This window comes from Oenanthe melanoleuca, chromosome 18, assembly GCF_029582105.1.
Source record: "Oenanthe melanoleuca isolate GR-GAL-2019-014 chromosome 18, OMel1.0, whole genome shotgun sequence".
NCBI classification, from domain to species: domain Eukaryota; kingdom Metazoa; phylum Chordata; class Aves; order Passeriformes; family Muscicapidae; genus Oenanthe; species Oenanthe melanoleuca.
Genome location: NC_079351.1, coordinates 4628094 through 4655119, shown reverse-complemented (window position 1 = coordinate 4655119; position 27026 = coordinate 4628094). Strand labels below are relative to the sequence as shown.

The 27026-nt window shown below is 45.1% G+C and overlaps 1 protein-coding gene across 2 annotated transcripts in view; it reads left to right on the top strand.

Annotated features, from left to right (window-relative positions):
• The first annotated feature begins 712 nt into the window (after nucleotides 1-712).
• Nucleotides 713-27026, top strand: part of HLF (HLF transcription factor, PAR bZIP family member) — a 32284-nt gene continuing 5970 nt past the window's right edge. The window contains exons 1-2 of one of the 2 annotated variants that reach the window (XM_056505831.1): nucleotides 713-1088; nucleotides 2258-2593. In XM_056505831.1, the coding sequence (XP_056361806.1) occupies nucleotides 983-1088; nucleotides 2258-2593 (442 nt within the window). In that variant the 5' untranslated portion in view covers nucleotides 713-982. The remainder of the gene's footprint in view (nucleotides 1089-2257; nucleotides 2594-27026) is intronic. The other variant, XM_056505830.1, reaches the window with a different exon arrangement.

Here is a 27026-nt window from a genome sequence, read left to right as displayed (position 1 = left end):
AGGAGGATGGGTCCAGACTCTTCTTGGTGGTGCCCAGTGACAGGACAAGGAAAAATGGCCATAAACTAAACCACAAAAGATGTTCTACCCCAACATGAGGAAAATCTTCTTTCCATGGAGGGTGGCAGAGCCCTGGAACAGCTGCCCAGGGAGTCTGTGCAGTCTCCCTTCTCTGGAGATGTTCCAAACCCACCTGGACATGTTCCTGTGCCGCCTGCTCTGGGCGACCCTGCCAGGACTGGGTGATCTCCAGCAGTCCCCTCCAGCCCCAAGGAGTCTGTGAGGTGGTGAGAGCCCGGTTCGTGCAGGTGACAGCGCTGCCACCGCGGTGACACCCGGCACAGTGGCGGGGAGAGCTCGGTGGGAAACGCTCGAAAACCCACGGCCGTTCCTTTAGCACGGGTGGGACCCCCGAGGGTGTGTGGCGGCTCCCCCGGGCAGTTCCACACTCGGATGCCCCGAGCGGGGTCAGACGTTCAGGCTCATTAACATCTCATTAACACATTCCTCCCGGTTACCGGGGAGGCGCTGCGGCCCGCGGGGGGTTTGGGGCGGGTGTCCTGGGGTTCCCCCCCATACCCTCGGTACCGGCCGCGCGCGTGCCGGGGCGGGGCGCACGGGGGGGCGTGGCCGGTACCGGGGAGGGGCGTGGCCGGCGCGCCAATGGCGGGGCCGTTATCGGGCGTGACGTCAGCGGCGGCTGCGGCTGCACGTGGGCGCGGGGCGGGCGGGCGCAGAGCGGCGCAGAGCGGGCGGCGGGAGCGGCGGCGGCGGAGCAGCTGCGCGGCGGAGGGGCCTGACCCGCGCCCGGTCCGCGCCCTGTCCCGCGGCCCCAGCGCGCCTCGCCACCGGCGCTCGGCCCGGCCCCGCGTCCGGCTCACCCGCGCCGCGACAGCGGCCGCAGCAAGGGGGAAGGAACCGCTCGCCGCGCAGCTGCCCCCTCGGGCCCCCTCCCCGCCGCCGCGGGCAGCCCCCACCGACAATGTCGCGGCCGCTCCCGCTGAACCCCCAGTTCCTGCCGCCCACCTACGGCGTGCTGAAGTCCCTGCTGGAAAACCCGCTCAAGCTGCCGCTCGCTCACGAAGACGGTGAGGCTTCCCCGGGACCCCTCGCGGCGCGCCCCGGTCCCGCCGTCCCCCGGGAGCCGCGGCATCGCTTTCCCGTGTTCCCTTCGCCCCGGCGATGGAGCCCCGGGACGGCGCTCGGGGCGCTCTGCCGGAGCTAACGGGACGCGCTCGGCGCTCCCATCGCCGCTCCCGTCGCCGCTCCCGGGGGATGGATGCCCAGGGCGCTCGGTGCCTCGGGTGTCGGGACCGGGATCCCCATCCCAGGCTCCGCAGCAAACCGCTCCCGGCCCCGCGTCCCCCGGTTCGGCGGGAGAAAGTTGCGGCTTCCCCGGGAAGCGGAGGCGGCTCGGGAGCGGCCGCACCGCGTATGGCGAGCGGATCGAGCGCGCACGAAAGGCACAGACCGAGGGAAGGGCTCGCAGTTCCTGTCTCCTCGTCTTTCCGAGTTCCACTGCCAAGCTGCTCGCAGGATTTCACCGGGGCTGTTGTATGAGGTTAAAAATAAAATGCTGCGAAGGCTTGGTAGCTGACAGGAAGCTTTAGGAGTTCAGATTCTTGCAGATCTTGCAGAGAAATCAGGCGTTTCCCGTACAGATCGTGCACTGAAATCGCTGGGAGCTGTAGAAATGAGGAAGCCTCAATTTAACTTTTTTTTTGCTCCTACCTTTGAATATTTTGTTGTCTCTTGTGCGCATCAAAACCGTGTTCTGTCAGCCTTTGCCACTGTATGTTAATAACATTTAGAAGTGCAGAATTTCAGTACTACTTCGCTTGTCCCAGGACTAGCAAGATTGTTACCTTTGTTTAGAAGAATTACAAGATCCCAGGGATTTTAGGCTGAAACTGTTCCTTTTCAACAGAATATATCAATAGCTTCCAGTTTGCTGGAATACTTTCATGTCCACTTTTGAGTCTGTTGAGTACATTTTGATGCTGACATTGAAAGCTGTGCATGGAGTGGAATTGTTAACTAAAAACAAAGGGCAATCTCAAAAACGTGGTTGGTTCCCACAAAGTTCCTCAGTGATATGACCCCTCAATTCTTTTACAAGTAGAGTGAGTCAAAGGACTTAATTTTTAAAGGCATTATTCCTTTCTTACACCTGAGAGTACAGCAGAAATAATGGAAATAGTAGTAGTTAATGTTTTAATTACTGAGTTCTTACATGTTTATTATGTTTTTGTTTAAGCATTCGGTAAAGAAAAAGACAAAGAGAAGAAGTTAGATGATGACAGCACTGGTACCACAGTCCCTCAGTCAGCTTTCTTGGGTCCAACATTATGGGACAAGACACTGCCATATGATGGAGACACTTTCCAGTTGGAATACATGGACCTGGAAGAATTCCTCTCAGAAAATGGCATTCCACCCAGCCCAAACCAGCACGAGCCTAGCCCACACCAGTCAGGTCTCCAGCAAGCTACCTCAGCATCACCTTCTGTCATGGACCTCAGCAGCAGGGCTTCTACTTCAGTCCATCCAGGCATGGTGTCGCAGAACTGCATGCAGAGCCCGGTCAGACCAGGTAAATCAGCCCTTAGAGCTCCCCTGTGGAATTTGGCATGAGCCCCTTCTCCCCACTGTAAATCACTGCTTTTCCCTGTGCAGCTGACAGGCAGCTTACAGCCCAGAGGATTCCTGTCACTCGCACTCCAGCAAATAAAAACAATAGCTCCAGTTATCACTAAGCTGCTTCACCAGGATTTTTGTTTAAATTATCGAAGGAAAGCTCTGGGAATTCCAAGGAAACTTGGCTGTCTTAGTTGGTATCTTAGCTGTTGGCAAATAAAAAGCTCACAGACAGAATGGTGTGGATGCCACAGTGTTAAAAGAGCAGGGAAAGAGAATATTCCTTCAGCCAATATTTGTTGTGAGAACAGGAGTGGGCAGTTATTCTGGAGTTAAAGGTTAATGTTTCTTACTTGAAATTTTGGCCATAATTTTACTCTCTACTGAGCAAAGTAAAATTTGCCACAGGAACTGAGTTTTGGAACAACATTATAATCTTGCTTAAATTGGCGTAAACTGAGTGTAACTCTGACCTGAATTCAAAACTTGTGTCTGTAGTCACCTTACGCTTAAGAAAACACCGTGGAGTCCAAGGCCTGCTTGTAATGCACAATTCCAGTCTGTCTGATGTCAGTGGAAGTCTTTTATTATTTTATTAGCACTTGAGATCAACCCTTTAGAGACACCAGTCCAAATCCAGAGTAACTGCTCTGGCTTGACACCAGCATGGCTGAGATCATGGGCAAGTGGAAGAGTGTCAACATTGAAGTTTGGGAAACATGGAGCTTTGCCTTTTTCCTTAAAAAAAAATAAAAATGAGAGAGTGACTTCTTTATTGTGCTCTTCTGCTCACACGAGGTGTGCTAGAGCAAAGTGTGCTCTTGGCAGCAGGAAACCACTCCTCTCCCTTCTGCTTGATCGTTTGCCATGCTCAGCGTGCGAAGTCATTGTCAGAATCATCTGATAAGGAGGCAAAATAAATAAATAGAGAGGCAAAAGTTGTGGAGCAGGATGAAATAGAAATGTCTTACAATGTCTGCAATGTTCCTGTCTCATTAAAAAGAAATAAAATGTCCCCCAGAGCTCCCCAAACCTGTCAACAGACTTCTTGGCCTCCCATCAGAAGTGTGTTTAGTCATGGATTTCATTTACTTACTTTTACTTTGTGTGGATTTGACTTTGGTTTGTGTTTCAGTTTCAAGGCTTTCCATGGTTAACTAATAACTTATAAGGGTGTCCAAAGTTAAAATGTATTTGGAGTAGGCAAGAGCAGAACATGAAACTCGTTGCTTTTTCTGAGCCAGCTTTAAAAATAGTGCATATGTGCTACACCATTTTCTGTCACTTGTGCACACATAAATTAAAAGCAAATAATCTGTCCTCATTCTCTTTTATTTTCAGAGAGGCCTGGTAGTGAGCCAGGCTTTTAATGATCACCTGTCAGGATTGGTTTGTAATCAGCTATCTATGTGACTTTTCAACTCATTGATTTTTTTTCCAGTTTTTCCTGAGCCCCTTGCAGCACAGGGTTACAAACTTACCATACTGTGCACTTTTTTACTGCTGTAAAGGACGTTATGTCTCTTGAGTAGGATAAAACATCTAAATTTGCAGATATTTTTCCCAACACCATCTTGCCTTAACAAGAATAGATTTTTTTTTTTGTTACGTGTGTTTTGTATTTTTTTAAGGGAGCTCATTTCACTTCTTAAATAATATTTTCTTGTCCTCCATTACAGATAGGAAGTGTGACTTTCATTAATAGTAGTCTGGTTTATCATCAGGTTGTTGAACTTTTTATGTGCTGTCATGTGAAAATCTTTCTTTGACAATCAGTACTGAAGAGAAGACCATCTCATGGTTTAGCATTTGAGCAAGTTTGAGAATTTAACAGCATATATTTTTTAAAAAAAATTAGTAAAAGTAAAAATGAGCATTTAAGGGTTATCATAAAAGGACCAAGGCAAGTATGCTGCATTGAAATAGGGAGGTAAGTGTTAAAATCATTGTAATGGAGCCTGTTGATTCATATATCTTAAGCCATTTGAAATAGATTTTTTTTTTTAATTGTCACATAAAGATTCTTAGTTGGTGTGAGCTGTCATTGCAGTATGCACAGTGTTGTGATTTGTGTTACTGTAATAAAGCAAAGAATAAGTAGTAGGAAGTATACAGTTTCAATACAGATTAATTCCATGTGATCTTGCTCCTTTCAGGAAAACTGAATGTTTTAGGCGTTTGTAACTGTAAGAAATGTTTCACTGGTGTGTTTTTTGAGTTTTGCCTTGGGGTTGGAGCCTGTTTGAGCTCAGGGATGGAGGAAGGGTCCATCCTGTGCTGCTGCTCTGCTCCCTGCAGGTTTGGCTCTGGGGCCACGTGCAGGTGGGCACAGCTCCCACCCTGGCTGTGCCTGCCTGGGGGGACATTCCCTGCACGTGGAGCCCCAGCTGGGACTCTGGGACTCCCACACCAGGCCAGGGATGGCCCATGGGAGATTTAATGGGGAGGAGATTTAATTCTGTGCATGTGTTACAGCACAAGCCTCCTCTGTCTGTAGGAGAGAGTGGTGCTGCCCAAACGTGTTTTGTGCCGTGTCTGGAAGGGATCAGGAGATCTGCACTGGCATTCCCTGAGTGACATCAGGCTCAGCAAAGCTCTGCTGACCCTGACTGTGGACGTGACATTACCAAAATCCTCACTGATTTTCTTTCTCCCTGCTAAAAAAAAAAAAATGTAATGGCAACAGAAAGGATCTGTATGAATATAACTTAATTCTGTATTTCCAGATCAGATTATCTGGTCAATGGAAAGATGTTTAGGCTCACCAGTTTATCATCTGCAAATAAAAAAGCAAGCACCTCCTTCCCATACGTTTCTGTTCAGGGAATGTAGTTACAGAAATTACTGGGTTTGTTTTGATGAGGGATGCAGGGTAATGACTTTCAAGAGTGAAACCATGTATTTATCTTTCACAGTGCTGATTTTGTTAATAAAAAACAGTATTTTGATTTTCTTTAGTATTGGCAACCAAATTTCATTGTCATGTGTAGATGCATTTAAAACTTCTGTTTTGTCTCAGTTATTGGATGCTGGTAGGTTGGTTGGAGTCTGTTGTCTCCTCAGAAAAAGGTTTTCAGATTTTTATGAAGCTTTTGGAGTCACCCATTGCTGCAGACACACTTGTGTGGTTCTTCATTTGTCACACACCTCATGTAGTCTTTTAGTGGAGTGTAAATCTCCATTTAAATGCAGAGTCCTTGAGGAAATTTGGAGTAATTTTTAGCTGTTTGCATGTAAAGGGAAGGTGTATATTTTGCAGGTAACTAGTTGGTTATTGCTTTTTTCTCACTCTTTTCCCCATGTAGCACTGATGGAGTTGGGTGGGTCAGGCACTGTAAAGGGTTTGAAAGGTGTGAATTAGAGAAGCATCAGCTAGATCTGGTACAGAGTCCTAACTGGAAGGTTTTTGGGAATTTGTGTTTTAGATCTGAATTTTCTGTTTGCCACCAGAGCCTTGGATGTGGGGCTGTCACAGGGATGCTGCTGGCACAGTGATAACCAGGTGTTGTTTCTGCCTTGCTCCAAAGGAGGACAGGGTTGTTGGGTGCTCTGGGAGAGCTCTCTCCTTTGTGTTCTCTCATGGTGATATTCTGTCTGTGTTGCCTGCATGGCTGGGTGCCTTAGACTACCAAACATCATTTTAGGAAAGAAAAAAAAAAGAAGAACAAGCTTTGTAATCCACTGCAGAAACGTATCTAAAAAAAAGTAAAATTAGAGGCACATTAATCAAAAAGCTGAGACTTGTTTCCATATGAAGTGTACTTACACCTCCCATGCCCTGCAGATTTTTATGAGATGCAGTTTGGTCAGTGCAGGCACTCTGCCTAGCATGTCCATTCCAGGCACGGAGCTGCAGTGGCTGGCAGCAGCACCCCTGGGTGGGTTTCAGTGGCTTTTGGAGCTGTGTTTGTGCTGGGCACAGCTGCCAGGGGCTTGTTCTTGCCCCATGGGTGAGGTGTGCTGGGGCAGCCCCCAGAGGGTGTGTGCAGCACTCCCTGTATTGCAGCCTTCCTCTCCCTGTGCTGTTTAACGTGACCTCCTCCTCCTCCTCCAGCGCGGCTTGGCAGAGCCAAGGGCAGCATTCACAGCTGCCAGCCTGTGCGTGGAATCCTCTCCTAAGCTTTAATCACTGTTTACACGCCATCCCTGGGTGTTGCAGGAACCCCTTCTTCCCCAGAAGGAAATTCTCCAGGGGAATTTCCTGACCTCTGGCCTCCCACGTGCGGATGGGAATGACCAAGCTGCTGCAGCAGGGCCAGGCTGGTACCAGGAGCTGCTCTTCACATTGAGCCTCACGTGAGGCTCTGTGTGCTGCAGCACCATGTGCTCCACGCACGTGTCCCTGCCCTGTGCTCAGCCCAGCTCAGCCCAAACCGGGCTGGGATGGAGAGCAGCACCCTGCTCTGCGCCCTGCACTGCCCCTGCAGTGCCAAGGAAGCGCAGTCCAGGGGCAAACCTCGCTGAACCTCGCCCGCATCAAAGGGAGATGCAAAATATATTCAGGCAAATATTAAAAATAGCCTGTCACATGATAACGGGGGGGGAAAAGTGCTGAAAGCACAGGCTTGTTAATGCTGGGAGCAAGAACACTGTGTCTCCTTCAAGAGAGCTAATTTTAATATTCACAGTTAAATGTTGATTATTGGTTAAATAATTGCTTGACTGCGTGAAAGAAGTTGAAGTTAGTTCAGAGTTCAAACAGTAAACAGCATGGAATAGTCTGGGGAGTTAGGCTGGACTGGGAGAGCTCCTTGTGCAAGGAGGGGCTGTCCAGGCTTAGGAAGAGAACACAGGGAAGACCTGGGATTTGGGGATTTTTTTGTGTCCCCTTAAAGATATTTCAAGGATGTCTTGCTTGTCAAACTTGTTACAATTACTTAGAAAAGTGCAATGTATTTTTCAGAGCTTTGCTTCCCATCTGGAAGTGTATTGTAGAGTGATTGAATGGTTCTTAGTGCAGTGATTTGATTTTTCTAAGGAGCAAGTACACCCTGAAGTCTTTCATAAAACAATATATTACAGTGAAGAGAGAAGACCTCATCAGGAGATGTATACAAAGACACCACTATTATCTGATTAGATGAAGCTACTAGGAAACACGTTAAATTGTTCAATCTCTACATATTTTTATGACAGCAAATTGGCAATTGTGGAAGCTGCCGAGGCCAGATTTTGCCAATTAATCTCAGCAATAAGTACTTTGCTCCTCATGTGGTCTCCCTGATTTCTGTATTGCTCAGCAGGTAGGCAGCTTGTTGACTGCTCTCCGTCCCCTCCCAGGTGGAGCAGCAAAATGTCACCAGTCACTCTCTTGTCATTTGTCTTTCTGGAATTTTTTTTTAGGGGGGTAACAGATCTCAGTGGAGTTGTTGCAGGATGAAAGGACTTAGTTGCCATCAGTAAAAAGGACTTTAGTGCATTATGAAATCAAGTTTGGTTGCCTGGCAGTACACTGTGGAGCTGTTTAGTACTTATATCACATAAAAGATGAGCATACACTTCTTTTTTTTTCTTTCTTTTGTTAAGTCTTCTTTTCATAACAAATAAAATATATTTTCAATATTTTGTCTGAATTTCACAGAAGACTGGCGAGCAGAAAAAAATATTTCAGCTAAGTTGTTTTCAAGAAAAACTGTGGGTTGATCTTAAGTAGATAATGAAAGCTCTGAAAAAAACAATTTACTTAAACCTCTAATCTATTCCACTTAATGGACTAAGTTATACTTATAATCACATGGTATAGAAAATGAGTGTAAAATGCACAATTGTGTCAAAATGAATGGATGACAGGTGTTTTTTGTAGCTTGTATTATTTTTTTTTAAATGAACAAATGATGATAAAGAAGCTCTCTGTTTATCACAATGCTGAATTTGGTCCTGAGAGCTTGAGAACTGCAGTGTGGAGAGCTAACACAGGTGGGTAAGGCAGCATAAAAGAAATTTCGCAACATTTATTTTTTTTTTTTGTTTTTCTTCTTTTATTCTGGTGCTCTTCACTGCACTTCAGCTGTGCATGACTGAGGTGCTATCCATGAGGTTTTAAACAAATACAAAATATTGTTCAGCCTCTCACATTTCTGACACGCTTGAAGCTGTTGTACAGTTCTGCTTCCCTGTCCCATTCTCTCAACTAAGTTTTGCCAGGGCTAAACTTGGGCCAGATTTTTGTTGTGCACCCTCCAACACCATTGCTCAGCTCCTCTGATGTGGCAAGCTCTTGCTTCAGGGTTCTCTGCTCAACTTTGAGAGAAACAGCTCTAGCTCTTCATCCCACTGGCATCATTTTTTTGTTCATATTACTTTCAATTTAATGAAAACAGGCACTGAGCATCTTGGAGCTCTTTGTTTTGGTGTATGGCTGTTGTAGGAGGAAATAACAAAATCCAAATTCCATTAGGGTTCTAGAAAACTCAGCTCCTTGTTAGCTGGAACACAAATGTAGATTAGCACTCAAAACAGGTCCCTGCAGATGGGTTCATTAGTATGTGTTTTCTACAAGCAGAAGCTGCAGTGAACTGGAGCAATAATTCACCTGTGACCAAATGTCATCCTTAAATATGTAGTTGTAAAGCAGAAAGGCAAAAATACAGAGTTTGGCAAAGATTTGTTGAAGATGGAGAATGGTTTAAAAAAAAAAAGGCATTCTTTTCCAATTAGCCTTAGGGAGCTCAGCTTGCTGTAAATTCTTTGTTCTGGAACATGGCTATGGACAATAGGTCAAAGATTAAGTAATTCATTACAGAACTGGTTGGTTCTCCTGAATTTAATAAACAAATGAAAGAACGAGGTTCTCTGTCCACAGCAAGATCAATTAATTTGTGTGGCAGTGATTGGCTCTTAAGTTTCATTTTAAACACTTGCAAAGGCCTTCCTGCCTACTTAATGTCTATGTGGCCATTGGTGCCTTTGAGGTGAGCTGGTCACTCAGCACTCATGGCAAGGTGAAAGCGCTCCAACAGAAATTACATGTGAGGAGGAAGGAAACTGTGAGCTGCATTTGGGAGAAAATGAAGGAACATTAATGTGAAACTTCACAGAATACTGCAGAAATGCATTTAATGGAGCAATCAATTTTTTCAGGACAGCGAAGTTGTTGAAATAACAGCATTAAACCTTCTTGTAGAAGATCACGCTGCACAAGGCTGCAGGACAGAAAGCACAGGCTCAAGGCTTGCACTGAAGCAGAGATGGCTTAAAACAATTCAGTCATTTTTACCAACTCACCATTGCAACATTTGGAAATGAGTCTTATTCCACCAAGAATTCCCCTTCAAAAAACCATCTATGTTCTTGCCCTGGTAATGCTTAGTAAGTAGGAACTAAGCACTCAAACCCCAATCCTGTTCCTCATCACAGCAGAGAGGGTTAAATGAATTTGAAGGGCCCCCAACTGCTGCCTGTCTTTGTGCTGCATGGTGGAAATTTAACTCCTGCAGCATTTGCTTGCTGTGAGAGATGAGCATTGGGGTATTTTTTTGTTACCAGTTTTCTTTGAAAACAAACCCAAGCTGGTCATGCTTGGTGTGTATGGCTTCTTGCCTGTTCCTGCTTGCTGGTATTTGGTTGTATCAACAGATTTTAACCAAATGTAGCAAGAAAGTTGTGATTTTGAAGAATTGATTACAGTCCTAAAATTTCATGAAAATGAGTGGATATATGAGTAGATATAGGATGGGAGTGTGTTGCTAAGCAGGAAGGGTAAAGCAAATGTGCATTCTCTACATCAGAAAAGGTATATAAGACCTTTAAAATGCCTGATCTGTGTGAAATGCTTCTAGAAAAGCTGACACCCTTTTAGACACCATAAGATGCCAGTTCACTTTGAGAAAAGAATCTGCAAGAAACCAAATTTAATTGGTTTAGTGTGTGTTGGAGGGAGGGGAGTCACAAGCTTTTTCCACCATTCTTCTTCTTTGCAACTCCTCAGTTCTCGGGTTCTGTGATTAGATGAGACTCTGGGGTTTTATTGAAAAAGAGAATTTAGAAAACGAGTTGGTTGTAAGGTTTGTAAGCAAGATCTTGAAAGTTCTGATCCCACGCAGTGGAATGGTCTTGATCCTCTCCAAAGCCAAGCACTGTTATTTTACTGAAAAAAATTCTCAACTTTATGCATCCTTGCTGTATCCTTTTCCTCTTGTGCACCAGTCACCCCAGCTGTGCTGCCTGGTTTGAAAGCACCTTGCAGTGATCTGCGAGAGATTTGATGGCTTTTATCGCAGTTATTGCAGCGCCCTGTGCGCGCATCCCGCCGCGCATCCCGCCCTGCCCACCCAGCTCTGGCCGGGAAACCTCCACCCTGCCACCGTGCTCTGGGCTGCAGGGAGCTCAGGAGCCAGGGAGGAGCAGGCCAGGGTGAGAGTGGGCTAAAAATGTTGAGGGATCAAAGGGGGAAAGTAGGTCGTGGCAGGGTACGTGCACTGCAGGAGGGCTGGGGGAGCACAAGTGAGGGGGAAGATTTGTTTTGCTGCTGGCTTTCCAAAGTTGTGCAATTTAAGAATATGATTAACCTGATATGACTTCGTTTTTTTTCTGCCAGATTAGATATGTTGAGTTTCTTGGCGTTGTGAATTGTACAGTACAGTGCTGTAAAAGCTGGGTGTGTCAGGACAGAGCTGTAGTGACACAACCCGCTCTCGGTGTCATGCAGCACTGCTGGCTGCACTGCCCTGTTCTTTTCCCCCACACATCCCTGGTAGGGATTTACAGACCTGGGAGAACCTCTCTGTGTCCCTGTGTTCTGTTTCCAGCACAGCATGGCAACATTTTAGTTTTTGATAAAGGTAACACTTAATCTGAAGTCCAAGAATCTGGTCTGGCTGTGACATATTCAATATTAAATGTCTCTAAAAATAAAAAAACTATTTGAAACTACACTTGAGAGTTTCTTCCTGCTTCCTCAGGATTAAGTTGGAGAAGGTTTATTGGGAAATGCTGCATTTTTTTTTTTTTTTTTTTTTTTGAAGAGTGAAAAAGCAGATACAGATCTGAAATAACTGCAAGTGCTGAGCTCACTGTTGTTTGAAGTACACCACAGCAGCATATCAGTGTCAAAGGAAAATTCTCACAGTGGTATATGTTTGCTCAATGGTTTTGGGTTTTTGTGTTTGTATTGTTTTTGGTGCTGCATTCATCCTGAGATAATTTGATTTGGTGTATCCTTTTTACACACTGGGCTTGCCCTGTGAAACAGCCCAATTCTCTCTGCTTATTGCTGGCTGAGGGTGGAGTACCGAGGAAGGGTGGACAGAATCACAGCCCTCTCCAGCTGGGTGATCACTGCTCTGATGAGTAAAGAATGTGAAGACTTTGGGAAGTCAAACTACACATACCTTGTTTAATTCCTACTCTGGTTTTCCAGACTTTTCCAGGGACCTGGGTTACCCAAGCAGGTCAGTCACGAAAGACTAACCACTGAAAACTGAGTTATGTCCTTGCCTGTAGTGAAGATTGATTCTCTTGGAGGACAAGAGCATAAATAACAGATCAGGTTAATAAATCACACATCTAGATTGTGTCATGCTCCTCAGCCATGTGCTGTTAATGTGTGTTACTCTACTAAGTCACAAAGGCAAGAGGCCACAGGACTTGCTCACCAGGAGAGGGTGTTTTTGGAGTGGGAAAACATTTTTTGAATTGTTTCTAAAGTAATGGAGCATTTTTTGAGTAAAATGGAGCAGGAAGCTGACCTTGTGAACACCTGCATCACTCAACTCTATGCTTGCATGAGAGAACTGGCGAAGAGTGCAGCAAATTTAAAGTTATTCTGCTTTCTGAGGAGGTTAAACCACAAGCCTTCATAACACATGTTGGGCAGCTGTGCTTTGGGTGTCTGCTTGAAACACCTTGCCTGTGGGTGCCTTGGCACTTAAAAAATCAGGGCAGGGATTGTCCAGGCTCCAAGGCCTGATGTTGATGCATCCATAACCATGTGGCTGCCCCCAGAAGGGCTGGTCTTTCACTTGGACCGTGCTCATCAGCAGGTTTAAGCAGCACTTTTCCAGAATCTCTTATCTGCTCAATTTTCTCAGTGCGACACGGTTGATGTCATTGTTGAGAATTGTGGTAGTCTCTGTCTGGAAGCTGTTCTGAACACGTGCAGAGGAGCCATTAGCCAAGGAGAAGGGAAGAGCTGGAGGTGTAATTGTCAACTCGTGTGCGTCTCCCATTTCACCAGGTGCTGCACGTGTCTGGTTTATCAATTTATTTCTGTTAGAAAGTAAACAAATCTCACTTTTCTTACGTGCTCTGGTGACTGCTTCAGCCCAGTTGCTCTTATCTGCAGCAGGGATGTTCTTCTGAGGGCTTGTGTTTGGGGGCTTTTCTTTCTGCATCCACATGTAATCTGCTCCCAGGGCTCATGTGCAGCTCTGGTGCTGGCCAGGGATGCTGTTTGTCTCTCCCTAAGTCACTTATTTAAAAACATTATTATCACTACTATCAAAATATAATGCCTGATCGTGGGGGTAGCTGTCATCCCACGTTTTTCAGGTTGGATCCTTTGGCCAGGTTGTGTCTCACTTTGTGGGTGTTTCTCTCTCTGAGGTGAAGAGTGGCTGTTCAAGGGATGTCTGGATGTGGACTTCAAAATCACTCAGCATTTTGCATTTTTGAAACCCTGATGGATAGCTCTCAGTCCTATGCAGCAAATTTCCAGTGCCTTTTCCAAACCAGGTTCTCTCAGGCTGTGCATCCTTGCAGGATCTGGTGGTGTGTGACTCCAGAGGAGATCCAGCTGAACCTGGGTGCTCAGCCTCATTAAACACCTCATTAAAATCCACCAAACCTTTAAGCAAACTCCTCAAGTAATTTTTTTTCTGCTGCCCTTCAGTTTGCAGCCCGTGGCTGGTTGTTTCCCCCTTTCTCACGTTTTCCCAAGCTGCTGGTGTGTACAGTCTGAAGATCACATTTAAGCAACACAAGGAAATCAGCTTGGCCCGACGGGCTCCTCCATCACGTGGCTGCAAATGTGTTCACTCTGTTCTGCCAGATTATGGCTGGCTGAGCAAAATACAGTGAAGCTCTGGGCTGCTGGCCAAGCTTTTATTTCACTTTGGAGCTTACAGCCACATATTTGCTCTTTGGCAGGACATCCACTGGGGTATATTTGGATAGTAATCTAGCATTGTTTTGCTGCTTTTTTCTTCTTTTTTTTTCTTCTTTTTTTTTTTTCTTCTTTTTTTATTTTTTTTTAATGCACATAGATAATATAACCCCAAGACTTTGTCCAGTCTGTATGAGATTTCTCAGTGTGCACTGTTATGTGTGTGCACTCAGAACTGTGTAGCTGTGACCTTTGATAAATATAAGTCAAAGCAATTAACTTTCTTTTATTGAAAAATGCTGGATGTCCTACTCTTTTCCCCCTCTGTGCTGATAACAGAGCTGTGTTGTTACTCTTTCCAAGATCAAAAGCTTCACTAGGGTTTGATTGAAGTCCAATTATGGAAGGAAGTAACTGTGCTGGAGCCCTGAAAATAGCAGTAATTGTTAAAATAATAAAGTGTGTCCTTGTGTGTCTTTACAATATTTAAAACTTCTTTTGGGGTGGAAGGGGGTGGCTTTCCTCTAGCCTTAAAATGAAAATATTCGCAAATGTCTTGGGAAAATAGGAGTTTGCTGTTAGAAGAATTTCTTTTCTCTGGATTTCTTCCTTTAGTTCAGTTCTCCCCCCCAAGCTGCCTTCCTTAGAAGCTGTTTGCATGCAGCCTGATTCATGCAGGAAAATAAAGCTGGATTTGATTTTTAACTGTATGGGAAGCTTTGAGTTTGTGGGGGGGGATAAAGGCTTTATGATGCAAAGTCCTTTATTTCTCTGTGAAACAAAAGTGGGCTTTTCAAAATGCAGGGTGTTTTGGAAAGTTGGCTCTGGGTTTGAAACCCCAACATCTCCAAGAGCACTCATATAGGAAAAAGCAGTACAGAAAGACATAATGTTTGGGGAAGGGGTACAAAACATGAGGGTGAGGGGCAGTTCCTGTCATCTTCCAAACTGTGTGCAGGGGTTTGGTTGGTTTGGTTTTTGATGGATGGTATTGAACCTTGAATTGTGGAGTTTTGGTTAATTCATCTAAAACTTCGAGCTGTGTCTGAACAGATCAACACTGGCAAAGCTGAAATACTTTTCCCCAAATCTATATTAGGATATAAATATATTTTTGCTTCCTCTTAGTATTCCCTGCATCCTCAGAGTGGAGGGAACCTGGGAGAAAGCCCAGCTTGTTGTCTGGAGTCAACTGGCAGAGCTCTGGGTCTTGATCTCAAAACCCAGCATGTCTAAATGCCTATTTACCAGCTGTGGTGTTGAGTTAATTGAAACACTGATGGGAATAAATAGAAATGGAGATGATAATATGGACAGTGATTGCCATAGGAGCTGCTTTGGTGATTGTACAGCTGGGACTGGCTTGAAATTACAGCAGGGTTTTACCAGGGTTTGGTTCTGTTTGTTTGTGGTTTTTTAACTCACGTGCTTGCACACATCTGATAGAGGTAGGACAAGATAATCCTTAGGTGAAAATCAATCCTTGCCTACTTTTATTTCAGCCACCTGGACTCCAAAGTACTAAGTACTTGAATAAAATCTTTATAAATGGTATCAAGCAATAAGCCCAAAGGATTGAACAGAGCAGGACTAGAATTTCCTTGGGAAATTCTTAGGACAGAACCTGTTAATTTATTCATTTGAATTTTACTGTTGCGCTCTCTCCACTGCAGTAAAAAATTATTTAGTCTTTCTCTTTTCTTTTAAACTCATCTATTTATTCTGACTGTAAGACAGCTTTATGTTTATAACATCTATAAAATACTCTGCCTTTTCAACTCCCTGCTTTTACTGGGTTTGGATGGATCTTTGGAATACAAACTGCTTCATTGCCTCCTGGAAATTTTTATTTATCAGAAGCCTTAGCAAGGGGTGCCCTGTTGGTGTTTATCCAGTTGGCAGCTTGAGCCTCTCTCAGAAACAGCCCTGACTGATCTCGAGGAGCTGCTGAAACTCATCAAGCAGGTTCCTGCTCTCCAATTATCCAGTTAAGCAGAAAGAGGAAAGGTGTTTCTCTTGCTGGTGTTTTTTTCTTGGCTGAGTTTAACCCGTTCTTCCCCAAGCCTGAGGAGCTGTGGGTGTGTAACGTGGCAATAGCAGCAGGGGGGAGAGGGGCAGAGGGGATCTCTGACCTTACACACTGAAAACACACCAGGATTGCATCCCTCAGGTGGGACAGACCATCAGTCTACAGCATTCTGATTCTTAGCTGAGTCCTACCCAGGGTACCTCAACCAGCTCTTTGTCCACATTTTAACAGAATCTTCAGCAAATAAAAGAAATTCCCCCTCCAACCAAACCCCTCCTTACTTCAAAGCCAGTAATGAATGTTTCATCACTGCCACAGCGAATTTGTTGATTCCCAAACACTCCTACTGTGTCTTGGTTGGAAGGCTTAAATTGCTTGCATAAGTGCTGGGGATAAAACATAAAAAGCTCTTTCTAGTACAGTTCTGGTTTTCAGTACGTATTATAAGAATAAATGAATGCTCAGATGATAGCAGACAGCTGGCTTGTCCACATCTGACTGTCTTCTGCATTGATTTTTAAGGCAGACCATGTGCACGGCTATCAATACCAGATGTGGCTGCTTGGGATTCAGAGGGATTGTCAAGTGACAGTGCAGTTGTGAAACAAATCATTTTGCTCATGATTACTGAAAATAGTAAATGAGTGGGTAGGATAAAGTGAAGAGATATTCTCAGTTCCAGTAGAGAGCAAGAGGATGGAATGCCTTTCTGAACTGCCATTAACAAACAGTGACTTGGGGAATATTTTTCTTTTTTTGCTTCCTACCTCCTGCCCGAGGACTTGTCTCCATGAGCAGCACAACCTCTGTGGGTTCTGTGAGGTAGCAAGGCTCCTGCAGCCAGGGGGGAAGAGCTTTCATTTACATTGTTTTCACAAAGCTTGTTGGTAGCACGTGTGGATGCCTTCCTGCCAGATTTGTTGGAAACTGGCCAACAATTTCCCAAGGTTTTGGGAGGGGGCTGGATAAATGTGCACAGCTGGACTGCACAAAGCTCATTTCTTTGGGAAATCAGCTGAAGAACAACTGTCAAGTACTGGGGGCACTGAAATGAAGTTTGCAAAGCAATTGAAGGAGCTGAAGGGCCTTTTGATATCTTAATTCTGTACCTGCCATTAACCAGGTGCACTAGGTACAGTCCTTGCCACAGGCTGGATCCACACTGACAGATTTCTGTCTGCCCAGGACCTGTCTGGAGCACTGAGGTGTAATTTGGTGACTGCTCTGGTTGTTTTGGAAATGCTCAGAAAGAAGCAGATCAAAATATTCCTCAGCTCAGGCTATGGCAGAGCTTGATCTGGATGTCTGGGCTGTGCTGGCTGAGTGGTCTGTGAAATAACCTTTGGCTATAGGTAGGGCTTTTCTTTCATTTCCTGAGTAGCCCAAGGGTGTAACTGAATATTTACTACTGTTCCACATTGCTGTTTATATTTTTCAAAGGAAGATCTGTGACTGCACACATTGGAATGCATGTTTAATAACAAAAATTGAAGAGATCCTTTCCATCATCAGGATTTTATTGATTTTTTTTCTTGTGCATTGAACCCTCAAAGACTTTTTCCAGGCAGCAAAATGGAGGCCAAGAAGGTAGAGCCAAATTCTGGGGTTAGTGAGCAAAGCTGGGTGACCACCTCATCCCTGGCAGCTTGGACAAACCCTCTGAACCAGGTAAGGGTGTGTTGGGACTTGTGCTTCAGTGGGTGCCTCTTTCAGGCTGCAGGTAAAGCAGGTGAGGGCTGGACTTGTGTTGTGGGTGGGCAGCAGCATCTGAGCTGGGTGTGAGTTTGTGGAATGCAGGTGCCTAAATAGCCTGGGCATGAGGAAGCAAAATGTTTTTACCTGAATAGATGAGTTACTTCTGCTGAGGTGCACAGGAACACAGGGTTGGCTTCTGTACATTAAAGGTGACAGGAAACATCTTCTTCATGAGACCAGCTCTTAATTTATTTCTGAAAAATCTGGAGCACCATAAATCTGCCAGTGCCCATTTTCTTTATTCCTTCTGCATTTGTCAAAGGAGAACAAATAAAAATGTTCTGTAAGCTTTGCTACATTTTTAAAAAATGCGATTTATATGACACAGCTCTATTTTCTATAATTTTTTCATATCCAAAATACAGAGGGCTTTAGAATAGATGAAGAGAAGCTGCATATCTGAGTTTAAAATAAAATAAGATGATCCCTGTGACAGAGACAGCAGAAATGATGTGATACGACAGTTGCTGTAGCAACACCACCTACTTCATGAAAATCAGAGTTAACAGGAGTGTAAAAGGTAAAGCCCACACCACATAATTTTCCAAGCCTGTGAATTGCTGCTGCCCTCAGCCTGCAGTGCTTTCCAGCTCTCCAGTGCTTCTCCTTCCATGTGGACACAGAATAATCACCTTTTTGCACATGGCCAGCTCCTGCAGGACCCCATCCTGTGCTGAGCAGGGGCACATGGTGGGAATTGTGCAGGTGACCTGGAAATGGGAGGGAAAGAACATGAAGAATTCTGTCCTGTCCTGTCCTGTCCTCCCCAAATCCTCCCAAAAGCCCCAGGCAGCAGAATGCTGTAAGGCCTGAGAATGGACAACCACCAGTGTAAAAAGGAAGCCCAGCAGTCAATTTGCTTCCATGGGACTCAGCTTGGGAAGCAGTGGTGTGTTGAATACAAATTGTTAAGTGTTCTAAACAAAAGGTCTCCGGGGATAAGGACACTTTTCTCCCTCCCAAATAAACCCAAGTAGTGGTGCTCCATACCTCTGTGTTTATAAAATGCTGACTCCCATGTTTAAGAGTTCCCACATGCAGAGAATTGATCAATGATTTGACAGGGTACATTGGCCTCAAGGTTACATTAAAAGATATTATTTTAATATATTGATATTTTAAAAGTATATTGACTTAATACATTAATGGTTTTTTGACATTACTTGACAGTGGAGAGCCATGCTGTGTGTGATAGCAAGAGTAAAATCTTCATTACTGGTGGGTTGGTTTTTCTGATCCTTTTTTCTGACATGCCTCCTGAAGGCATCACAGTAAATGCACTGCTCAATAAATGAAGAAAGGTTTGATTTTCGTGTCTTGGGGCATTTTAATTTAATTTTTGACATCATTCACAATCTTCACAGGTTCAGTATTGCCTATTGCATTCATAGTAGTGTGTCCAGAGCAGTTCAGGGCTGTGGGCAGTTTACAGAGGAGGTCACAAGAAGGAATGTGAGCATTAAAATTCCAGGATTTCTTCAAGAGATGTTCCATCACCCACCTTTTTCACTGCCTCTGTTTTTAAAAGATTAACACAAAGGTTTGGGTACATGTAGCTCTGTTTGGTCCATGCAGATGCTGTTAGACACAGAAATCTCTGCAGGCATGGGTTTGGGTTTGGAGGCTCCTCAGCAAAGCAGTTTCTTGCTATTTTCTGGTGCTCACATTTAGGAGTGAATTTATCAGTGCCCAGTGTTCAGTGCTGTAATATCTTTTAATTAGGCTTGCTTTTTGAAGTTACCTGATTTTTCCTGTGTCTGACTTGCCACCAAAACTTGTTCATGCAGCTGTAAAGAAATAGTTACAGACACAGGGGTGGCTTCCATATTCACCAACCTGCTCTCCTGGAATTTTCCCTGAGTGGTGATGTGTTCCCTTCCTTTCTCTGGCCCTCTTTTCAGGCTACCCAGGCCTGATGAATCTCTGGGGTTTATAAATGGAGATAAACGCATCAACAGAGAAAAAGCTACAATCACATAACTTTTATGTGTGCTCCTTGGCAGTAAAGCTAGAATATAAAAGCAAGTTAGACCTCTGCAGTTACTACTGTAACAACCCAAGTGCAGTTTTTTGGGTTTTGCTGTTTGTTTTGGTTTGGGTTTTTTTCCCCAAAACAGAGGATCCTAATTTAAGGCAGAGAGAAAATAAAATGTACTCAGCCTTACTTAGGTTACAGGAACAGTGTGTTCCCATTCTGGCAGCTCTAATTCTTAAAACGTGATTATTTTATACAAATCACCCTCAATAAATTGTCACATAAAAAGTGTGCTTTGTTTTAGTGAAATGTAAAATTGAAAAAAATGTAAAAAAAGTAAAATGTGGCTGCAGCAGACAGTTCAGATTTGTGTGCACAGAGCAGATCAAAAGAGAAGAAGAGATTTCAAGTTCTGTAACTCTGCCCAGTGACCTCTTTTCCTTCAGGGATGTATTCCAGTGCTGCTGATAGCATCTGTTGTCTGTCTCTCAGGCTCCCCATTAGCTGCAGATTGGGAGGCAGAGGAAATGTACCTGTTTCACGTGGCTTTGCCATGCCAGCTGAAATCTCCCTTGGCTGTGTTTTGATAACACACCCAGGCAAGCAGGGCTTGGGTACCAGGAGTGGGTAATAGATCCGTGAGTCACGGGTGGCATGTGCTGTCAGAATTACAGGAGGGCTCTTTGCAGGACCTGTTTACTGAGAGCTGCTGTCCTAGATAGACAAACAAACAGAACAATAGGAGGGGGACTGACTTGCTCTGGAGCTTGGAAAGAACATTGGCAGTGGCACAGACACGTCTTGAGGACAAGTGTTGTCTTTGTTCAGAGCAGAATTCCTCATGTGGGCACATTTATGGGCAGTGAGGTTGTGGCAAGGTAAAGGTCTCCCAGGGAACAAGAAGAATTTCTTCACTGAAAGGGTAATTTAGCATTTAGAGGTGTCCAGGGAGCTCTGGAGTCTCTGGAGGTGTCCAGGGAAGGTCTGGATGTGGCACTCAGTGCTCTGTGACAAGGTGGGGATTTGGCACAGGTTGGACTTGGTGATCTTGGAGACCTTTTCCAACCTCAGTGATTCTGTGACTCTGCTGTATGAGACCATTGCCTAAACCAGAGGCTCTGTCTAAAATCTGCTGGTTTATTAAAGCTGAGTACATAATTGTCCAAGGAAAGGAAAATTGATGTTTTTGTCTCCTTCAGAGCAGGTTGACAATTCTGATGCTTTTTTGGAATCTTCCCTTTAAGAAAAGAATTACTGTACTTTTTGAGGAATCTCTCTCTATGTCAATTTTCAGGTAACAAAAATATGCCAGAGGATGTCAAGAAGCTCCAGTGTACCATAGAGCATAAGCACCTTGAATTGAGCCAAGTGTAAATTAAAATTAAATACTGGTGTGAACATTCTTCCCTGCAGCTCTTCTTTAGGCCCTGTCCCCACTGAATTTAATCTTGGCTGATCTTTGTAAGGAAAGCAGCATCCTACAGAGAAGTCAGAAAGGCATTTAGGAATGCTGTGGATTGTTCAGTGTCCTGGGAGCAGAATCAAACCCTCTGTTCCTCCATGTAGCCATTCTGCAAGGGAATTGCTCAGAGCAGGAGCAGCTACTGTCAGGCATCTTGCAAGGGTAGTTTGGAAGGGAAAAAAAATGGATTTCCTTTTTTTTTTTTCAGAAATAAAGCCTCATTGAGTTTGTAAGTGCTGCCTTCATGCAGGCTAAATTCAAGGAAGGGCTTTTGGAGAATGAATCTTACAGGAGAGATGAGTCTGCAGTGCTGGAGATGCAGTGGAAGATTTTACCTGCTGGTGGCTCCCATTTGTTTGTTTATTGCTTTGAAGGGCAGAGCATTGCTGGGCAGGCAAAGGGCATTCCATGCACTCCATGGCAACCACAGGCAGGACTTGCAAGAGAATCCCTCAAAGATCTGCAAACACAACTGAAGGCCACGTGTGCAGCCTTGGATAGCAGACCCTGTCCCTGGGCAATGCTGGCTTTAATTACATTATATCCTCCTCTTTCCCCTTTTCCCAGTTTGCCTGGGAGCTGAGAGCAGCTCTGGCTGAATCTGGGCCATTCCAGGAAGGAAGTGGTTGTCTGTAGGATCTTGGATCTTGACCTCATTTACTGCAGATGTGAGAGGATGCAGGGAGCAGCGGGAGGAGAAGGGAGAATCTGGCAGGAAGAACCAAAGGATTTTGTCTAGAGAGAATGGACTTTGCTTAAAGTTTCAGCAGAATTATGAACCATTAATTTGATTTTGTGGCCATGTCCCACCATGTGTTTGCTTCCCTTTCTGTGAGGAGCCCAGTGTGACACCTTGGGTGGCTCTCACTGTGCCCCACAGCTGTAGGAGCCCATGAGAGTCAATTTGAAATGCAGCCAATGCCTACAACATTTGCTGACCTGAGAGAATGGTGATTTTATTTAAAATATCTGTACTTCTTCATCTGCAAAGAGAAGTGTTGCTCCTTCCTTGATGGGAGTCTTGTGGGGAAGAAGCTGTTTCTGGAGCACACAGATGCAGTAGTTGTGAGTGCTGGAGGGAACTCCTGAAACTGTTTCTGTACAGGAGAATATGGCAAATGCTATATGGATTTATCTGGATCAATCAAAATGGGTGAAACAAGTGTCTCCTTAAGGAAGAAAGAATCTGGGTAAGTGCCACTGTGGGGCTGGGAAACAGCAGAAGAACACAGCAACATGACTCCTCTTCCCAGCAGCAAGGAATGATTTATTGAAAAGCCATGGCATTTATATAAGGGAGATCACAAAAAAAACAAAATAGAAAAGACTAATTGGTCAAAGAAAGCAGCACCTCTTTGAAAACATGCTCTCTGCAAAACATCACTCACACAGCTCTGTGGTCAACACCAGGTGTCTATTTGTGTTTTCTTTCTGCCTTCCCTTGTTTTGTCTCTGAGAAAGATTCCCAGCCTGGGAAAAATCCAGGCTGGAACTAAGAAAAGTCAGTCTGGGAAAAAAACTGATTAGTTTCCCCACGAGCCTTCAGCAGTGTCCACAGGTAAGATAGTATGTGGAGCTTTGAAGATTGCTGTACTTCTTACACAGCTCCTGCAATTAATTTTAAAAACAAATAAAAAAGACAATGCGGATTTTCTCATGTCCCATTCTTGCAACAGGCACATTGGAAATGAGTAGAAATGGATCTGACAGCACCCCACAGGTCCTGCTGGTGGGCTGAGGGGAGGATGACAGCTGTCAGGAGCTGAAGGAGGACAGGGAGCTGTGCCAGTGTTGTGTTTGTTGAAGGGAATCTGTGGCACTTGGGAGTCTGGAGCTGTGTCTGTACCATCAGCACAGGCTGATCCTGGGCTGTTCCCTTTGACAGTGCTCTTTACTGAGTGCATTCATCACAGCCTGTGCTGGAACAGCCTTCCCCTTCAGGCTCTCCCTCTCATCCTTGGCTGCTGTCTCTGTTGTCCTCGCCCTCCTCACCTCCTTACCACCTTCTCAGCTTTGAAACTTAATGAAATCGTTCCCTTCTGCAGCCTGAGCATGCCCACACTTGGAACAGGCTGCCTGGGGAAGTGATTGCATCACAGCTCTGGAGGTTTATAAAAAACATGTAGATGTGGCACTGAAGATGTGGTTCCATGGTGGAGTTGACAGTGCTGGGTTAATGCTTGGATCTGATGATCTTGGAGGGCTTTACCCATCTAAACTGTTCTGTGGTTCTCTGAAGTAACACTGACCAGCAGCTGCCCTCTTTTCCAGTGCACAGGCTGCTAGCACACTGCCAGAAATTTTTAACAGGTTCAAAACAAAGTATTTTTTGTGGAACCTTTTTCGGGAAACTGTGGAACCATTTTGGCAGAAACACAGTTGGCGCACAAGAAATCCAAACAGAATGGTTGAAATCTGGCAAAGGCTGAAGGAACTGAAGGCAGCATCCTCTAATGGGAAGTGTTAGACAATCTTAATAAGACTACCAGTCCTGCCTGGAATAATACTGCAGAGGCCTGGAGCAGGAGGCACACAATGCTGAGAGGGGAAATGACAGTTCTTTCATAATTAAATGCACAAGGTTTGTAAACAATGCTGATATCTTTTAAAAGTACACATTTTAAAAACGTTCTAGTGTGCCAGTCCTATAGTGTGTGTTGAAAGCAGCAAGTTATGTTGTGGTTGCATTGGGTTGAGATCCTTCTTTCCACAGGATGTGTTTGCAGTCACTACATGTTCAGCAGAATTAAGTTTGTGTAAGATAAGGAACAGAGGAATGTCTGTGCCAGCTTGGAGCCCTGGTCAAAATACACAGATCTCCTGCTGCTTGGGAAGAAAATATAGCTCCTTTTGCATAAATATAAAATATAAAATATAGCTCCTGCTTGCATAAACACACCCAGAGGTGAAGTGTCTTCTTCACCCCAAGGCAGAGTGGTTGGGTTTGTCCTTCCAGTTGAGGGTAGGAGGATTCCAGTGTGTGGCTTTAGTCCTCTCCATGTAAATGGCTTGTTTCTGGAAAACAACAATCCTAATAGCAGGGAAATTACACAGAGTAAGATAGGGCAGATAAAAGGTTGCTGATAATATTGTAGGTGAGGAATGATAACCTGACAAGATGCAGTCCTTAGATAAATCTTGACCTCCAGAACACCCCTTTTACTCTGCTTCCCCTGGGGATTTTTGCCTGTCTCCATCCCTGCATTCTTGCTGTGTGCTCTGCAGTGAGAGAACTTCTCCTGGAGGCTGAAGGAGTTAATGCAAGGCTGGATGACACATTAGTCCAGGACAGACTGTGATTTGGAGTGAGGGAACTATCCCAAATAGCTGGCCAGCTGCCAAGGGGATAGATGCCTTGGAAAACATACAGGGAGGGCTCTGGAGCAGCTCTGGGTGAGGATTATCTGTCAGTTTAACCATTGTGACACACACCAAGTGCCTTCCGTTTGTATAAAGAAAAATGATTAGCAAACACATGTTTTATCTCTGGGCTGCTAATAAATTGAGTAGGAAACTCCTCTTTTATTTTCCTCCAATGTATGTAAAAAATAGGGAAAAATATTTTGATTGGAACATTTTCTCTCCCTTTTCTTCCTCTCAGCCAGATGTTGAGCTGATGAGGAGTGTAGAAGTGCTGTGAGGAGGGAGATTTTCTGAAAATCAGACACATTTCTATGGGAGTTGAATGATTCAGAATTGTGTTCCACATAATTTTCCAGGGATCTCTCACAGTACACATAAGAAGTCTGCCAAGCAGTAGTGCAGCTGAAGAGGTTATTTCCGTCTTCACTCTCCTGGGCACAGCTGGTAGGTGGGATGTTTCAAAAAGGGGAAATTAGGAGTCAGGATATGGTGATTGAACTCCCCATGATACCAGATCAGCATTTGGGCTTTTGTAGGTATACAAAAATGCTGCTGTACTTTTGAATGGTGAATTTTAATTATTGCAAGCGATTTAAAGCTGCTATTTTTTATTTTTACCAGCAGTTTGGTCACCCAGATGACACATGTGAGTGGCCTCAGTCCACTTCTCTCTGAAAAAGGAGCTACACTGAAAATATTGCCATTACATTGGACTTCTCACTGGCAGTCTCTGCTGGGAGGAGGACTGAAGGGATTAGAATAGCAAACTTTCTTTCAAGTCCTTTTTTCTGGAAATTTTTCCACTGTGCTAATATCTGCTAGAGCAAGACCAGAAGTGCTAGCAAAGGCAAGATGTTAGGACAGCAGAATTGCTGGGTTTGTCCAAACCTGCTTGTGCCTTTGCCAGGAGACACCTGGAGCTGTGTCTGTCCTGGCATTACTCCTTCTTGCTTGAGTGGAGCTCTTCAAGTGGGAAAGGCTGCAGACAAAAGGCCAGTGTTGACATAGCTGTGGCTCTCTGCAGCCATGGTTGAGACACATCACTAGGGTGATGTGAGGGGAAGTTTTAGTTAACAATTGTTCCTGGCTTGCTTCATCCACCACCATCACCACCTTGGAGCTCTGCAGCTGGATTTCCAAAAGAGCTTAATGCTGGAGAGTTCTCATTTCAGCAACTTAAACAGAGGGGCTAAGTTCTTTCCAAAACACTTGGCAGTCATCAGCTCCCATTGAGAACAAAGCTTAAGCACATTAAGCAGTCCAGCCACTTCACTGTTGTGAAGATTTGGCCGCTGCTGTGAGCAGAGTGTTTGAATACTGCAGAGCCTGGCAGAGGCTGGGCACTGGGGCCTTACCTGGCAGGGTGGGTTTCCTCCTTGGCTGAGTCCCTGTGCCTGGGAGCCTCCCAGCAGCGCTGTGTGCGGCTGCTGGGACAGCTGGGGAGCTCTGCTGATGCCAGGCTGCTGGCCACATGACGCTCAGATTGCTGTGATTATTTGACCTACCTCTGATTGCGAGGAATTCAGTGCACAGAAATAACTCCCGGCCAGATTTGGCAGGAGGACGCAGAGTGAAAGTGCTGTGCACAGGCAGGGAGAGGAGCCACGCTCTGCTCCACAGCCCTGCCAGGGCCAGCACAGCCCACCCTCCCTCCTGGGTTGCCACAAGCTCCAGCACCACGGAGATGTCGTGGCCACTGGCCAGCAGACTAACACAGACAGGTTCCTGGCTTGCACTGTTGGCAAAACTTGGTAGAATTAATAAAAAGATCCCCAGAGCCAGGAGTCACCCAAGGTAAAATGCTGGACAAGCCATTTCTGGTTTTTCAGCCTGGGGCTTGAGATAGCCTTGTTAGGTGTTTTGTTCTTGCTGATCATTGGCAGGAGCGTGACAGAGCCGAGCCTGGCAGGGGTGTGTGTGCTGTGTGGGTGTGGGAGATCTCACAGCAGCACTCCTGGGGCTCCCAGTGACGCTGTTTAGACACACGGTTTGTTCAGGCTTTAGTGAACAGCATTCCCCTTGAGCGAGCTTCTCGCTGGCATGGAACATGTTGTGTTTGCTGAAGGGACAGGTCTGTAGTTGTGAGAGCTTCCCAGAGCAGGGGAGAGGCAATGTGCATGGAGGGAGCAAGGCAGGACCTTGCCTGCCCTGTCTTCTCCCATTGCTTTGTTTTGCTCTTGCATTGCTGAGATGCAGTGCCTCAATTTCCCGTGTTTAAAAGGAGCATTTTTGCCCTTTATTCAATGTGCTGTTGTAAAATTTCTTGAGGCCAGTGACTACAGAGCTCATGTAATTGTGTAATATGGCACATTATAGATAAATGATAATATGCAAACTGATCCTGTATATCAAGAACTTCAACAATATTTAAACACAGGCTCACTCACGTGGGACAATTAGAAAGCGTGGCCAGATTTCACAATCCATTTGACTGTTAGAAACACCCTGCAAACTCACCAGAAATACAGAAGTACTCAGAGCTTGCATCTTGCTTCGTTTTTACCTTTATTACAGAATGTACACCATTTGTAGGTGCATACATCTGTCTGCAGTCGGGAATACCAGGCTGCTTCAGAGCAGGCACTCACCCAAGGAGCTTTAAACACATTTAAAAGGTGTTTTTCTCCTTTAACCGAGTCTGTGGCAGCTCATCCATCCATCCATCCATCCATCCATCCATCCATCCATCCATCCATCCATCCATCCATCCATCAGTGATGGATCAGCGCTGCCGGGTGCGCGTCCCGGGATGGGGACAGGGAGG